This window comes from Lissotriton vulgaris, chromosome 11 (genome assembly GCF_964263255.1).
Source record: "Lissotriton vulgaris chromosome 11, aLisVul1.2, whole genome shotgun sequence".
Lineage (NCBI taxonomy): Eukaryota > Metazoa > Chordata > Amphibia > Caudata > Salamandridae > Lissotriton > Lissotriton vulgaris.
The window spans coordinates 1090152759-1090170191 of record NC_141699.1 but is presented as its reverse complement, the minus strand read 5'-3'; the positions used below and the strand labels follow the sequence as shown (position 1 = coordinate 1090170191).

Sequence of the window (17433 nt, the reverse complement as noted above, 5' to 3'; positions counted from 1 at the left end):
ATACACCGAACAGCCAAAAGCATGTGGTAGTACTTCTCTGGGAAGATCAAACCCCCTGTACTTGTCTGCCAAGCCAGTAGCACAATAGGCCTATTAGATTGAAAAACATACATGGCTGCCTACAGCAGATGTTGGGGCTGATACTCCATTCATAAACATAACAGCTTCTAGGAGCTCTCCTGCAGTGCAGCTACTCCATGTGCCAAGGACCCAGCCCTGAGAGTCTGCTGTCTGACATACAGGGGAATCGATCTCTACTGCAGATTGCACGTAGGAGAGTTTTGAACCATAGCCTACATCTTAACCTGACAATAGTAAGGAGTCTAGCATTCTTTAAGAAAACACAAACTGATTAACCAGCGTTAAAGCTCTTGTGCTCATTCTCTAAAACATGGTAGAGTAGGTGTATACCCAATTGGTACATTTAATTTACTTATATGCCACATTTAATTGACTTATAATTCTCTTGTAAAGTGGTATACCATATACCTAGGCCTGGTAAATTGTATGCTACTAGTGAGCCTGCATCACTTATTGTGACACCCACTTAAGTAGTACCTTAAAACATGTCTCAGACCTGCCATTGCATCCTGTGTGCAGTTTTAAACTGCCAATTCAACATAGCAAAATAAACCTTTTGCCAAACCTCAAAACTCCCTTTTTAATACATATAAGCCACCCCTTGGGTAGGCCCTAAACAGCCGATAGTACAGGGTGCATTGTAGTTTTAAGTTTGTGTCCTAGTAGTGAACAGCTCCAAATTCACTTTTCACTACTTCACTACTTTGAGGCCTACTTCTCCTGTAGTATTGTATTGGGTTATTTGATTACATTTAAAAAGTGATACATTTTGTTTGGGAGCAAGTAGTAATGCCATGTTTGGTGTCTAAGGAATTGTAATTTAAAATCCTCTTTAATGGTAAAGCCACATTTTAAGTCACAATTCTGAGAATGGCTCTTTTAGTAAGTTGGCATTTTCTTATCCAAACTATTTGGTGCATGCCAGGGGATTAGAGATCCTGTCGGTATGGGAGAGACAGCTGTGCACAGACCCAACACCATCTGTAAAGGAAAAACTCTAGAAGTTACTTCTACTTCAAAGTCGTATCAGGTACAAAATAAGTTCCCTTAGACCCAAAGTTTGGTTCACTTCTGGACCTGCAGAGGACTCTCAGAGAGCTTCCCAGCTACCCGTGGCTTGCTGTGTGCTTGAGAGGACTGCCCTACTGCAGCAAGTAGGCTATCCTGCTGCCTGAAGCCTGCCTTGCACCCTCAGAAAGCTTCCCTGCTGCTTGAAATCTGCTTTTCTGCTTGTACCCAGGACTTCCAGAGTGACTCCAAAAGCTAGTTGGCTAGCCTCCTGATCAAGGCCTCAGGGACAGAAAAGGATCAAACGATTTTGAACCCACACCTGGACGCAGCCTGAATGAGTCTTGACCCTCCAAGTAGTGCCCCTCCAGTGTTGGACCCTTGAAAGTGGTGCCCAGATAGCCCAAATCCAAAACGTAGAAACTTTTTAGCACAAAGAAGTGAGATTTGAGAGGAAGTCAGGACCTACCTCTTTGCCAATCCTCCAAAGGTGCATCGCCAGTCGGCCTAAATTCGAAGTAGCCCCTGCTACGTTCTTCTACACAACAGCAAAAAAGGGGTATTCGGCCTCATGGAGCCCTTGTCGGCTATTGGTTGCAGCTTTACCCCGCTGGAGATTTTAGACTTCCAAAAAACCGACTAAGGGGGTGATACATATCTTGGCGGTGTGTATACTCTGTCACTATGGCAACTGATTGTGCATACTGCCTGGATAAAGGTCAGCCCATCGATTTTGATGCAGGCCGCCCTTAAGTTTGGCTATGGCGGTGACTACTCCATTGCCACATTAGATAAACTAACCCAATGGCGTCGGAGAAAGGGCTCAAATTCATTTGGATGGCTGAAGCACTCTTCTGTTGGTAACTGATGTAATATCCGTTTATCAGTTTGTTTGTGTGCATTAGGGCATTGCCTTGTGACCATAGGCATAACAAAAACTAAGACCTTTGCGCTTCCCTTATTGGAGAAAGCGTCTCCTCATTGCACCACATTGACCCCAAATAGGGGAATTTCATCAAGTTAATCAATGGTTTCAATAAATGGTAATTACATAAAATACTCTTCACAGCTTGTAGTCCAAATGTAACTTTTTTAGACTTTTAATTTATTCAAGTAACAGTGAAATTGAAAGCATTCCATTTGTATACAAATGAGAGCGGACTCTCACAATTCAATAATCCCAATGCATTTCAGCAGTTGCCATTCGTCAGGGGAAGTATTACTCTGTAAATAGATGGAAAAGGCGAAATGAGAACAAAGCTCCAAGTATGTATTTTAAACTTGCTGAAGTAAAATGCTTAGTGTCACATTTTGTGTCTCCAAGTTGTTAATAGTGATTCAACAAAGCCATGAAGTGATACTGACAAAACAGTGGGGTTGTAAATCGTGTTCACCACGAGGTGAAACTATGAGGTTATCACGTGATTGTTAGTTCATCAAGCTGTGTGAAAAATGATGTGAAAATTATTTGCATGTGCACTGTGAGCAAAACGCATTCAGCTATGGGCCAATCCAGGGTATGCGAGTATCGGTAGCACAGGCCATGTTCCACGTTTGGACTCTATTCACACAAGTCTACGAATCTGCACACTGGTCATACCAATTTGCGTTTTGGGTTTCTGCGTCTGGGGGGCACAGACACTCTCGAAGGCAACTGATGTCAGCACACAGGACTGGCACCTGTATAGGCTCTGCATGTCATTTCTGCAGCAGAATAGCTTCAGTGCAGAGAGGCATTATACTCCCCTACCTGTATGCAGACGTACTGCTGAAAGATTTCCAGATCAAGTCTGACACTTGGGGGGAATTCAAAAAAGGAGGAATCTGCAAATGGTGGGGAATCGACAGTTAGATAGAGTCTCTACCAGAATGAACCGTACCCAAGGTAAGTAACTTGTCCGTCAAATTTTCTTTTGCTTTGTTTTAGGGTTCTGCAGAATGACACAACTGATTTGAATAAATAACAAAAACAACATCTAAGTTGGGAAGTTAAATACCCTTATTTAATGGAAAAGACATGCTAAATCATTTTTTTTTATGCAGCTGTGTTCCATTCTCCATATATACCACCTCCGGGCCCACCTGCGACATCATCGCCATGAACCTCAACGCCTTCTTTGGCATCCTCTTTGGGGCTCTTGCATTCCTTTTGCTGCTGATTATCGCCATCGCCCTCATAGTCTACTGGTATCGCAAGAGGCGGATGGAAGTCGATGACGAAAGGTAAAAACATTGTTTACGGTGTGTGCTGGTAATGGTTTTATGTTTTACGTTGGCTGGTGCAAAATCAGGCTCAAAATTGATTATTTGAAATTATAGTTTTTATGTCAAAGTTACACTTTCTGTTCAAATACATGGCATAGGTAAACCTTTAATTCCATGTCGGGGTGAGGGGCGGGCCAGGGCAGATGTGTGGCAATCCTCACCTTAAAAAGGATGTCCATGGTGCATATAGCCTCAAGTGACTCCCCCTTCCTCTGAGGTCCAGCTGTCTTTAACAACCTCAGTAAAACCAGCATTGCCATCTGGTAGATGATAATGTGCGTGAAATGTCCTGGTGGTTTTTTTGATGTCATGCTAGGAGCACCTGAGCTCAGAATTTGATGCACTCTGTTGTCAGATTTTAGGAGGAGGGTGAAGCCTGTTGTTGATCCATTATTGCGTACCCTGAACACTTAAAAAATGCCACAGGCATCCACCAGAAACTGTTAGCGTGCCTTTTTGGGAGTTTCTGTACTAAAGGACAGGGCGAAAGACAAGAGGATATATAATAAACGTAATATATACAAGACAATAGTAACTAATTGTTCCACCTTGAAGGGCTTTCTGTAGTCTGTACAAATGTGAAGTCTGTACAAAAGACACACACTTTGACAAATATAACACAATCTATATATTATGTAAAAATTACAAAACTTGAAAATAGTGAGAAGTGAGGGAAGTGCTCATTGCAGGAAAAAATAACATCAGATATGTTGTGCCAAATTGTTATTTCCAGTGTGTACTTCACACTGTTATCTACTGTGTTTCTTTGGCGAGAGACAATCAATAAGCTTTGTAGCAAAGAAGGCTGGCCAGGCTCATCAAGTAAGGGAGTGGCTTGGAGGCTACGAACTACATAGGCTGGAGGTTGGGTCTATGGGAAGCAGGAGGGGATGCATCTTGGTCTGGGCTGGGTTGAGGGAAGTTGGCAACAGAAACACCTTCCCAAGCTGATGATCTGGGGTTATTCACAGGAGGAGGATGCGTAGGAGGGCCTTGGCTCAATGGTGCAGAGTGAACTGCAGGGCTGGAAACATTGGCTTCAATGGTTTCATTCCAGGGGTGTTTGTGGTGAACTGGGCTTGGAAGAGGCCACACCAGTAGGCTAGATGTGGGATTTCTGCTGATGGAGTCGCATGTGGATCAGGCGCCCTGGTTGCATGTTATGACTGGCTTCAATCAGACAGACTGATAAAGCAGCTTGGACATGCCATCTCTGCTGACATTGGGCCATGGTGTAGTCAAGCAAGGTTGTGGAAGTAGAATTCTGGGGCATCCACTCTCCAGGTGCTATCCCACCACACTCCACCTGGAACCCCTTTACAGATCTGTTTCATCAAGTCTGTTTCTTCACCTTAGAGGCAGATTCCTGTAATTCAGACACATTTTTTAGAGTTGGAATAAATGAGTTAACTTGGGGACAAAGCTGCCGTTTTGGCAGTTAGATCAGCAGAAGTACTTTGCCAACAGACGTCATCTTGGGAGGACTAATGTGTGGTGTATTTGAACTCACAGGGTTGGATGGAGCACCACATATCCCTATAAGAGAGGTCCCATTTGTAATAAGTGGATCCTGCCAGAGTGAGGAAACTCTGTTGCATCCAGAGGAGCCCAAAATAATGGACCACTCTAAAAGCATATTTTGTGTTAGTAAATAGAGTAACAATCTTTCAGGGGTATAGATACAATTGAAGTGTACTTGAGGTATGTAGCAGCTTTCGACAGCTTTGTATATATGTCATAACTGGCCACTTGTCAGCCTCATTCATTTTTGAGCTATGATCCATCACCATAATACATAAGATCACAATTAGCTATGAATGCACAGAGAGATCAATGTGGACCTCACCCAAATGGGTAGTTATGATGAGGCAGTCATATGGCTCTCTATCCTGAGAAGTGGTCAGCAAGAAGGCGGGGTTTAGAACAGAATATCGACACCCCTGATGCTAACCCATTCCTTAGATGGCAGTTAAAAGTGAATGGTGAATCATAATTAGATAGCTGTAAGACTGGTGGAGAAGAACATGTGTTTTTTCATTGTAACAATAGCCTGTTCCGCCTCCTAGGTTCAATGAAAGGCTTCTGGGGCACCCATGTTTACATGATCATGGAAGGGTTTAACATTATTCACATATCTCAATGTCTTGTCAGCTACAAAGATCTGCTATTCACAAATGCATACATGCCTGAGAGACAATGACTGTTCTGGGCAGATTACAGATAGCTTTAATGTGGTTAGCAGACAGATGCCTATCCCATGAGGAGATGTCATGACCTAGACAGCAAGCATGGGGAAGTTAGAATTATAAGTTTTTCTCAAGTACCCGTCTGGAATTTCGTAGCCAGTGCTGCAAAGATATACAGCAAGTCAGTTTTTGATTGCTCCAATGAGTTAGATGCAACCAACAAATCATCTACACATTGAACTAGAGTAGTTCTTCCGGAAAGAAAGGATGTGTGTGTATCCTTCTTGAGTGCATAATAGCAGACAGGTAGGAACTCTGTAAAAGATAAACACCATGTTAGCTGGCCCCTTGAGAATGAGACCATAAAAAGGCACTGAGGTAGCACCTGCGGCATGGGGAAACTCAAGACACTAATGTTTCCCTTCAGATGTCATTTGGGCAAACTGATTATGAGGCAGCAGAGCGATAGAGGTTCTTCAGATGGGTGTTTGGTATTTGAGTTTCTTGAATGTATCACATCTGTAACTCTTGATGGCATTTGTTGGCCTCCTCGTGCCAAATTAGAAAAAGTGGCCATTGGTCAGGTTCTACTTTAATTTTGAGTGCTTTTAATTTATTTCTGACATTATTTCAGTGTTCTGGATCACAATTTCTTCCCATCCTCATTGGTGAATCCAGGTCACTGTTTTATAAGCCTACAGAAGTGCACATGCTTTTGTAATACTAGTGATACATTGCATGGGTAAAGTGTAAAAGGTTGGGGGTGGAGCTATCAGCTTTTTCACACGTGTTTTCATGGAGGCCAATAGGATAAGTATCTTGCTGGCCTGGCTGTTAACCCGCTTATTTTTTAAATTCTCTAGTCATAGCCTGTTGAGGCTCAGAGAGGTTCTGGTGTGGCTGGCTGGCCACTTGCACTCGAACATTCATTCCCTGGGTTCTGTACTGGGGTTATCGTCCTTTTCCCCTTTTTGCATCTTTTCTAAAGCCTTCTGGTACATACGGTAGATTTTACTGACACCTTTAGCTTCCTATTCCTGTGACGACTCACCGCCACCTGCACAAAAAACGGGCATGCAGACATCACATATCATACCTTTCAGGCCAGATCACCCCCGCTGCCAAACAGCTCCACCAGATCCTCAGCCCACCACCGAGCCGAACGCATAATCGCGCCCGCTGTGCCCTTCTGCCACTGATCGCCGCTTGATACTGGTTTGTACTTATTGTGCTGTATTTTCCCCATATACTCCGCATCCTTTGTAACTTGTGCACCGTCTTTTCTTATTTTACCGCCCAGCCCAGCGCGTCCCCCCTTCTCTCCTTTTGGTTTTCTGTACCCCACTGGACCCTGCGGCCACGCCCCCTCGCCGCCACGCTCCCGCCTCCCAGCTGCTCCTCCCCGCCTTATATGGCAGCCGCCACTTGACAGAGGAGTGACCCCTGATCCTGCTTGCTGGCCAGGTCACACCCCCCGCTGCCAAACAGCTCCACCTGATCCTCAGCCCGCCACCGAGCCAAACGTGTGTTTTCGCCTGCTGTGTCCTTCTGCCGCTGATTGCCGCTTCATACTGGTTTGTACTTATTTACTTATTGTGCTGTATTTTCCCCTCATACTCCGCATTCTTTGTAACTTGTGCACCGTCTTTTATTATTTTCCCGCCCAGCCCAGTCCAGCGCGTCCCCTCTCCTCCCCTTTTGGTTTTCTGTACCTCCCCTTCCTGCCGCTGCCCCCTGCCGCCAAGCCCCCTTGCCAGCCCGCTTCCACCACCCAGCTGCTCCTCCCTCGCCGCCTTATATGGCGGCCGCTGCGCGGCCGCGCGCAGGGGGCGAACCGTTGGCATGAGACCACAGCTACTTTCAAGCCGTCCCCAAACGCACCCACGAACCCTTCTCCTGCCACACCTGCAACTTCTCATGCAACAGGACCACCAAACCCCCAAGAACCGGACCCAACCGCCTCCGCTGCATACTCCTCAACACCCGGTCCACACGAAAACATGCCGTCGAGCTCTGGGACCTGCTTGACACCTTCGCCCCAGATGTTGCCTTCCTGACTGAGACCTGGTGGAATGAATCCCCGGCACCTGACATCGCCATAGCCATCCCAGACGGCTACAAGATCTCCCGCAGAGACCGCACCAACGGAACTGGAGGAGGAATTGCCATTGTCCACAAGTCTGCCCGCAAGGTTGCCACCCACGCAGACGACACCCTCAACACCGCCGAACACCTGCACTTCCGGATCCACACCAACCCCAACACCACCCTCAGAGGAACACTCGTCTACAGAGCTCCCGGACTGCGGCCCCTCTTCAGCAACTCCATCGCCGACCTCGCCAGCACCCACGCACCCGCCTCCACTGACTACACAGATCTACCAAAGGATCAAGGAAAAAACACAATTCTGTTGTTGTAGATCGCCTCTCTAAGATGGCCCATTTTATTGCTTGCCCAAATTTACCAACCAGCTCTGAACTTATAAATCTTATATGTCAACATGTAGTACGACGCCATGGGATACCCAGGACCATCACATCAGACCGTGGTTCTCAATTTACCTCCAGAATATGGTATTAAAAATACGAAGAAATTTGTCAACCAATTTTCACCCAGAATTGAATGGACAAACTGAAAGAGTGAACCAACAGTTTAAACAATATTTGCATTGCTATTTAGCACTCAATCACGGATCTTGGGTTACTCTATTATGGGAAGCAGAATTTGGGTATAGTAATCATATTAATTCTTCTACTAAAATGTTTTCGTTTTATGCAAATCATGGTTTCCATCCTCATTTCACACCATTATTGACATCACAATTGGAATCTCCATTACCGCAGGTACAAACACAAGTACAAAACATGTCAAATTTGCTACAGCAATTACGTGCCAATGTAATAAAAGCAAAGACTACTTATAAACATTTTGCAGATAAGAAAAGAATACCAGGTCCCAATTATCAACCTGGAGACAAGGTCTGGTTATCTACTCAAAATATACGTTTAAAAAAAAGATGGAAATTCCATCCACGATTCATCGGGTCATTTGAAATAAAATCACAAATTAACCCAGTATCCTTTAAATTAAAAATACCCCAAACCATGAAAATCCATCGCCTGTTTCACACGTAACTGCTAAAACCAGCAAGAGCCAGAATTAAACCTAAACCTGTCCCATATATAATCAGAGATCAAAAAGAATATGAAATACAAACAATCCTGGGCAGTAAAAGAAAAAACTGAAAAGTATGGTATTTGTTATCATGGAATGGCTATGGTCCAGAAGAAGATTCCTGGGAACCTAAAGAAGCCATCCATGCACCTTGTTTGCTTAAGAATTTCCACAAAACAAAACTCACCATTCAGCACCAAAATAAAGTGGTTGAACTGTTTTTGAAGGGTACGACTGTCATGGTTCTAGTAATGTGCAGTCTAAACGAACCAACCCAATGATTTCCCTGAGAAGCTGCAGGATGTCAAAGATACTGAGACCACGCTGTGTGGAAACATGCAGTGGTCTACATAATGGCACTGAAACCAGGCTGTGAATAAACAGGCAATGGTATGCTTAATGGACTAAAAATAAAGCATCCAGTTCTAGTCTTGTGCGAACCAGTCTAGAGTATAACGCACTCGTCTAGAGGTTAAAAAGACCTGTAGCATGGAATTGGATGATGCACTCCGTCTGAATCACTGTTGCTTGCGGAGCTATCCCTGTCATTTATTTCTTTTGGACCGTTCCACAAGAAAGGACGCCAGTCGCCGTTTTCCTATAAAACAGGCCACACCCCTTCTCCCAGACACTGATTATTCCCTGTAGGTTGCTGGTATAACTGAGGTTCCAGCGCTGGTTCTGGAAGCCAAGTTTTCCGCTGTCCTCGGTAAGAGTTTGGGACATATGTATCGGAGCTGTCTCTACCTGCAGACAGTGTTGTTATCGTTTTGCCTGCACTTAGTCAGTTTCATGTCCAAGGAGCAGGTAGGCTTTTTATTTTGATTCTTAAGATGAAAACTAACTTTTCCTTTTGCTTTGAAGAATTGTAATCAGGATATAAGTGAAGAGCTAACTTGAAAACCTGATTTGGTGATAACATTGAACAAGGAAAACTTCACTTTGAAATATTGCGATTCAGTGATAAAGCGATCATTGGCATGCGCTCATTATAAAGTAAATCTTTGAAGAATGATAATGAAACTTGAAGAGTGATAATTGAAAGTGAACTCTCAAACATTGTTTTAGTTCATAATAGAGGAAACACTTCTGTCAAACAAACAGTACAGTAAAGTTATTTCAATCAAAACTTTATTCAACAGAATTAAGTGCATTAGATATTGAACAAGTACAGTGAAATAATTCAACCAGAACTTGATTGAGAATATCAGTATTATCTACAAGAAAACTCATAGAGACTATATTTAATGCATCACGGATTTCTTCTTCCTCGCAGGTAATTTGAAAGCACAGCAGTTTCTATAATAATTATAATGTAGCAAAGGATATTAGTAGTTTAAGTTTAACCTTGTCCATCTTCTTTGTAGGTCTCCCTCCCCCAGTACCCTCCCTATTTTCCCTTCCCCTCATCTGGCCATTCTGATACTCTGTGTAATCCTTATCGGAGTCGGAACTGCCAGAAAGAGGGCCTCTTGAGAGTACTGCTCCGGAGGAACATTGTGGATAGTGACACAACACCTCCTACGGCACCGACTCCATTGACAACGCCTCCGACGCTGTTTGTGTCCCGGGCTGGCGTCGACACCATCCTCCCCAACGACTTGGATGAGGAACCTGACTGACACCTGATCCGGTGTTCACCGCTACTTTTGTACCACTGTTCTACCCTGGCGTTCCCTTTTGTCCTGAGTGGCAGCCAGAGGAGGACTAGGAGGGGTCTGTTGACCCTTTGGCAGACTAGCTTGAAGGGCTTGACCAGAGAGAGGAGTTGGGGTATGCCAGTGGTCTGTATGCCTCCCCAGATCTTGGTATGCTACGGTGGCCATGGAGGAGGAAGCCTCTTACGCTGTGTTGTTGCGTAGGGCGGCTTAGGCCCTGGGCCTTGAGTTTCCCATGGTGGCAGTCAGGACTAACCTCCTGACTGAGTTGCTTCAGCCTGCAGCGGCCTCTTTGGAGCCCCTGCTGCCATTCAATGAGGCCTTCACAGACATCCTTATGGGCACTTGGTCCAAGCCCAGCACAGGGGGTTCTGTGGATAGGATGATTTCCCGACACCACCCCCCAGCTCAAGGCAACCCCATTATCCGCTCCCAACACCCTACCCCTGAGAGCTTGGTAGTCCGAGATTCGACATCCAAAGGCGCTTTCCTTACTGCTCCCCAGATAGGGAATCCAAGAAGCTGGATCATCTTTTGAAGGAGATGTTTTCTTCCATCAGCTTAGGACTGCGGTCGGTGAACACCGCATGTCTCTTGGGCCATTACCCCCACTCTGTGTGGGACACGGTTTCACAGGTGTTGCCACAGTGTCTGGAGAAGGCCCGGGTCACACACTCCGTGCAATCTCAGAGGTTAGAGACGCAGCGAAGTTCATCATTCGATGTGGGCTGGACACCGCGGAGTCGCTGGGTTCGAAAGATTGCTGCGTCAGTAGCCCTGAGATGCGATCCTGACGCTGACGACGAACGCAGGGTTGACCGACGCCACCTACCGACGCGCATCGGTACTGCTGAGAAAAAATTCTCCGGATCCAGTCTGACGCCTGGGAGTAATTCTAAGGTAAGGAATCTATAACTAATATAAGTCTATTACAGATATATTGTTACCGAAGCTAAGAAACTTGTTTGTTTGGACCACCTTGCCCCAAGTTTTCATAAATTCGAACATTTACCTTTCTAGTTCATGATCTTGATATATATGTAGTTCTGTCTGATCTACATTCCCCTACTTCTGGAGGTCAAGTTATTTTTCTTTCAGCATTTCACACTTTGTGAGTTTTCATTGATGTTTTTTCTTCTTTGCAAATTGACAGACTGCACCCCCCCCCCCTTTTCTTGAGGGGGTGACGTCTTTACCAAATCTCTCATTTTAGGGATGTTATGTATGATAATATATGGATCATACATATTACTACGGGTTGCTGGGTTTCGCATATTGTCATGTATCATAGGTGTTGTATCATATGTGCCTGTTGTTGACAAGGCTGTACTTCTATTTGAACAGCACTTTATGTGTGCCCCTTTTTGCTACATCATCTTGTTTTCTTTTTAAATGTATTTTTTTCTCTTTAAAAAAAAAAGAAAGAAAGGAACAGAAGGTTCCTTTTTGCTTGCCCTGGTATTCGGAGCTTTGTGAGACTCAAAGTTATGTTCCCTCTTTCGAACTTTGATACCGTAGTGGGCAAGTTTTATATGTCCCTAGCGTTCTTGCAGTATTCATTGGCTGGGAGAATTCCGTGAAGGGATGGGCCAATAGGAGTATCTGATGATAGCCTTCTGTATATGTTCAAGGCATTGATGCTCTAGATACTCATGCTTTGTGTACTCTTGCCATTTAGGGCAGGGACAGGATGTTGCAAGTTGTGTTTCTTCAAAGGAGTCTATATGTATGTCTATACATATATTAATGTCTATATGTGCATCTTTTGTGTCATCGAATGATTGGGGATGCTTCAAATTGTCCACACTATATTAATCATGACAAAGGGGTGTTATTCATATTTGCTTTGGGAAATGGGTTCTGAAAGTCTTACTAGGCTTCCAGTAGACCATCTCTTTTTATGTTTCTTGTCAGAAACAGCACAGATTATGTGTCTTCTTATCATGCATTTGACCCTTTTGGTCATCCAGTCTTCTTTCCCCTTTTTAAGGTAAAGGGGTCCTGTCTGTCTTCTGCCAGAAGACTCTTAATGCTTGTTAACTCTTTCTTTTCAAGGACCAATTTTCTCAGGCCTGTACAATTGCTTTTATTATATGCACCATGAAAGAAGTCAAAGGTTCCATTAAGAGCCAAGCTTTTGTTTTTCCCACATGCTTTTGGTCAGTCTTTTGTTGACCACCTAGTTCTCCTTGAGAACTTTTGTGGGATTAGTTTGCAGACCCTCCTCCAGTGGGGTATGGCTATAGTATGTAATTCAGAGTTAAGGAATCTGATGCTAGATGTCTCTATCAGATGAAAAAGTTACTTACCTTTGGTAATGCTATATCTGGTAGGGACACAGTCTAGCTGCAGATTCCTTAACGGCCTGCCCATCCTCCTCATTTAGCGAATGACCTTTGAGGTAAGGGTTATACCCTTTCAGTGATGGGTTTTTATATCACTGATCTCTATATCAATCTATTTAATCTATTTTGTGACTAAACAAACCACTTGACCTGGCCACTTAGCTTTTGTATAGATATTGCAATAACATCCACCTCCTAATATCTTTAGTTGGTAGAGTGGGGTGTGTTTTCTCTTTCCTCTGGATGACACACCAGTGAGTAGTATTAATTTCTTTGTCCCTTCTATAAAAGTCTTTTTGGTATCTTCATGCCTGTACATTGCTATTGTCAATATATCATGTTCTGTGATTTAACACGCAACCTGTTGTTGTTGTAGGTTTCATTGGCTTTTGCCATGCCTTTTATTAACATTGCAGAATGGTTTATAGAGAGCATAGTCTTTTCCCTCTTATAAGGGTTATTCATCAGAGCGTAGACTTTCATGTAGACCTGTGTTTGTGGTTTTGTTTCAGGGGAGTTCTTTAAAATCCATGTCTGGTATTAATATACCATTTGTTGTATTTTCTTTAGTAATGTTTCAGAGATTTTTGATCTTTTTTGGCACACTGTTTCCACACCAGTTTCTTTATTGGCTCCGCATTCTGATGTGGACTGTTTCATAGAACAAACTGTCGTCCGCGCCCCATAGGGGTCTTAAATAGCCCCACTGACATCATATTCGGAGACGACGTCGCAGCGGAGCCGTATGACGCCGTTCCCCGACGTGCAGAGGTACTGCTGAAAAATGTCCAGATCCAGACTGTCACCTGGAGAGAATTCAAAGTTAAGGAATCTGCAGCTAGACTGTGTCGCTACCAGATATAGCGTTACCGTAGGTAAGCTACTTTTACAATGCTAGCGTAACAGTGCGCAGTGGTACTGCTCATGCGAAATTTTCTGGAGCCTTTCTGATGCCTGGGGAATTCAAAGGTAAGGAATCTGCAGATAGATATTGTTTCTCCCAGAGAATGTGTTACTGAAGGTAAGTAACATGTTCACTAAGCCACCTTCTATGTATCACTATGTCCTCAAGATGCAGAGTCAACCTTGATGGGTGGACATTCAATCCAAAGACAACTCTCTCATATTCATCAAAGCCTGCAGCAGAGGCTGGGCTTTTTCTCCTCAAGCAGCACTCTGGGGAAGTAAATGGTGACAGCGATTCCAATTTCTAGTCAGAGCATCAGTTAAGCTTGTAAAAATTATGATTGTCAGAAAAAACATCTGCAAAACTTTTAATTATAGAACTATTTTCTGCAATAATGCATTTTTAAGTGGAAAAATTGTGTTGTGAAAAATGTGTTTGGTTTACAATTGTGCAAAAAAGACTGTTTAAAAGTTCACAACAATGGGCCACCTTGCAAACCTAAATTTGGTAAACTTATAAATCGTAGCTGACTGCCTTCATGTTTTATAAACATTTCATCTCTAGGCATTGATGCTTTTAGTTTTTAATAACGCTATATTCTGCCGAGGTAATAATATTAAACTAAAGAACATAATGATATTAAAACTGTATGAATTCGTACTTAGCGAAGTCTCATGAAATGAAAAAAAAAAATATATATATATATATATATACATTTGTGAACAAGGGCTGCAAGGCCCGAAACGCGTCATGGTCGGTTGTACGAGAAAAACCTGCAAATAAAAAAATCAGTTCCTGAAGCTTGTGGTCTGTCTCCTGCTTCGCCAGTTCTCGCAGATTGGAGGTGGCAACTTGGAGTTTCTGCACATATATACATTGTATACTACCATCAACAACAAACGATGGAAAAAGGAGACATATACCAAAATTGCCTATGACAAATTGATGAAGAAATTGAACAGTAATCCAGATATAGTGATCAAAAAGTCAGATAAGGGGGGCAATCTAGTTATTTGGCCAAAAAAAGATTATATTGTGGAAGCCAAGCGCCAACTTGAAGACCCTATCTGCTATGCGAAAAGTACACACTTGGAATATGAACGAGCAACATCCAAGCTACATAAATTCCTCAGCCAATGGAAGAGAGAAGGCCTGATATCTCCTGAAGAATATAAATATATGTATGTCAATTTTCCTATCTTGCCTTCTCTTTATCTTATTCCGAAGGTCCACAAGGCCGTGCAACCAATACCAGGCAGGCCAATTGTATCCGCCATCGGCAGTGCAGGGGAAAAAGTTGGGGAATATGTAGACTTCTTTCTTCAGGACTTTGTCAAACAGCTCCCCAGTTTCACTCGTGACACCAGTGATTTTCTTTCCAAAATATCCACAATTGCATGGGAAGATGATATGTGGCTGTTAACACTTGATGTTGAATCGCTGTACACCAGCATTGATCACGGAAAAGGTTTATCTGCTGTTCAACATTACCTTGCTAGTAGACCCATCCAATTTTACGAGCACAATAAGGTCATAATGGGCCTTATTGAATGGTGCCTTTATAACAATTTCTTCTCCTTCGGTAAGGAGATTTATAGGCAACTGAGAGGCGTAGCGATGGGGGCCTGCTTCTCTCCCAGCTATGCGTGCTTGCACGTTGGCTGGTGGGAGGAGCAGGTCCTCAGGGTCCGCCACAAAACCTGGATGGAGGGCCACGTTAAATGCTACCTGAGGTACATCGATGATGTCTTCATCATTTGGAAGGGCAGCAGTGAGGAAGCGTTGGCATTTATCCATGACATAAATGACAACTCATTCAATTTGAATTTCACTGCTCATTTACACAAAAACCGCATCCAATTTTTGGATGTTGAGGTATATGAAGCCAACAGAATCCTTAATACTACCCTCCACAGAAAACAGACTGCAGGCAATGCTACCCTGCATGCAACCAGTATGCACCCTAGGCACACTATCTCTGGAATCCCTTATGGGGAAATTCTCAGGTTAAAGAGGATCTGCAGCTCTCCATCTGATTTCGATACCTGCTTGGAGGAACTACTACATAGATTGAGAGCTAGGGGTTATTCCGAGCAGATATTGAATGCTGCAGTGACTAAATCCCTCTCTAGGTCTAGGGAGAGCCTCTTTTCTGACTCTGTACCTACAATAGAACGCCCTTTAGAAGTGGAATTCCAACCCGAGTGCCCTCGTCTCATTACTACTTACAGTAGGGAAGAAAGAAAAATCAGGTCTATCCTTAATAAACATTGGCCGATAATAATGAGTGACCATATTCTAAACACCAGGTTACCCTCCACCCCTACCATAACTTATAGACGAGCTAAAACTACGGGCAACTATGTGGACAGAGCAGCTCCTGAACTGAAAACCAAAGTGCCATGGCTACGTCCTTCCAGAGGTTTCTTTAAATGCTCAAGCTGTAGGGCCTGTAAATTTGGAATTTCCACCACTCACTACCACACCCCATTTAGCCCAGTTGCCAAAACCATCAATGGCAACTACAACTGTAAAACAGATTTTGCTGTGTATGTCCTGGCGTGCACCTGTGGACTCAGATACGTGGGCAGCACCAAGCTCCAGGTGCACGCCAGAGTACTTCAGCATTTACGGGCTATATTGCACAGTGACCCTACTTACCCGGTCGCCCGGCACTTCAAGCGGGTCCACAATAAAGATTTAAAATGCCTCAGTTACTTCGTAATCGGGGCTGTACCCAGCTTGAATAGAGGAGGTGACCGTGAGGCGGAACTCAGAAAACTTGAGTCTAGGTTCATATTGGAACTCGATAGTCGTTGGCCCAACGGGCTCAACAACATTGAGGAAATGCATCACTTCCTGTAGGGTATTCAATACATTTGGATTGCATTCTGCTGTTCTTGCCTGTATTATACACGTACTTCTAGTTAGGTTCCCTATTAGAAGTACCTTGTGGTCCCTTTATCTTCTGTCCCATGATCTGCTTTTAGAACCAGTGTAGTTTTCCTTCATACTCACTCATGGTGACATACTCTGAGCGCCTTATTTTGTCTATGCAATACCATCCATTTTTTTATGTATTTATTCGACCCTATTTATTGATTGATTGCAATGTTCAAGTTCCATTAGATTATTTTTGGCTTAACATACAGTGCATTGTCTTTACATTATACAGGACTCTGATGTACATGTATTCTTTGTACATCCGTTAATACATCGAAAAGAGGTTTTGCATTTGACATGTAAATAGTAGGTGCACCTTTGGAGATAGTTGGGCAGTCTACCTAATGTGTGTATATATAGGTTAGCGGGATGGAGATGTATATAATGTTAATTTTGGTGTAACATATGTTGTTGTTCGTATGGTGGGGCCCCACCTTTTTCGGTCTTTCACCTTTAGTCTGGTCATTTGAATGTGCATTTTATTTCTCAACTAGCATTATATATATATTGTATATATATTTTTTCTAGGATTTTTGGTCAGATGTGTAGGTGGGTGCAAACAGTGTATATACATGAAATATGGTCTTATTTATACATATTGTCATTTTTAGCTTCTTAGACAACAACCCCTTCCCCTCTTTTTTTCTCCTTACTTGGAACCTGTTTTAAAAAAAACTCATAATAGCATAGGATTTGTCTAATGAATTAAATCATATCTATTGGTATACAAAATATGAGACTGTTCCAATAGGAGATTGCAATGTTCCCGCACTTTTTGCACTTTAGATTCTCATCACTTATGCACTTTTTGTATATGCACTTTAATATGATCGCTGCTATATGGTACAAATTTGCATATTTGCACA

General features: G+C 43.3%; 1 protein-coding gene across 1 annotated transcript in view; it reads left to right on the top strand.

The window, feature by feature from the left end:
- Window positions 1-17433, top strand: part of LOC147684201 (uncharacterized) — a 522357-nt gene that overhangs the window by 491378 nt on the left and 13546 nt on the right. Inside the window, exon 58 of the mRNA XM_086942611.1 lies at window positions 3133-3312. Within this exon, the coding sequence (XP_086798737.1) occupies window positions 3133-3312 (180 nt within the window). The remainder of the gene's footprint in view (window positions 1-3132; window positions 3313-17433) is intronic.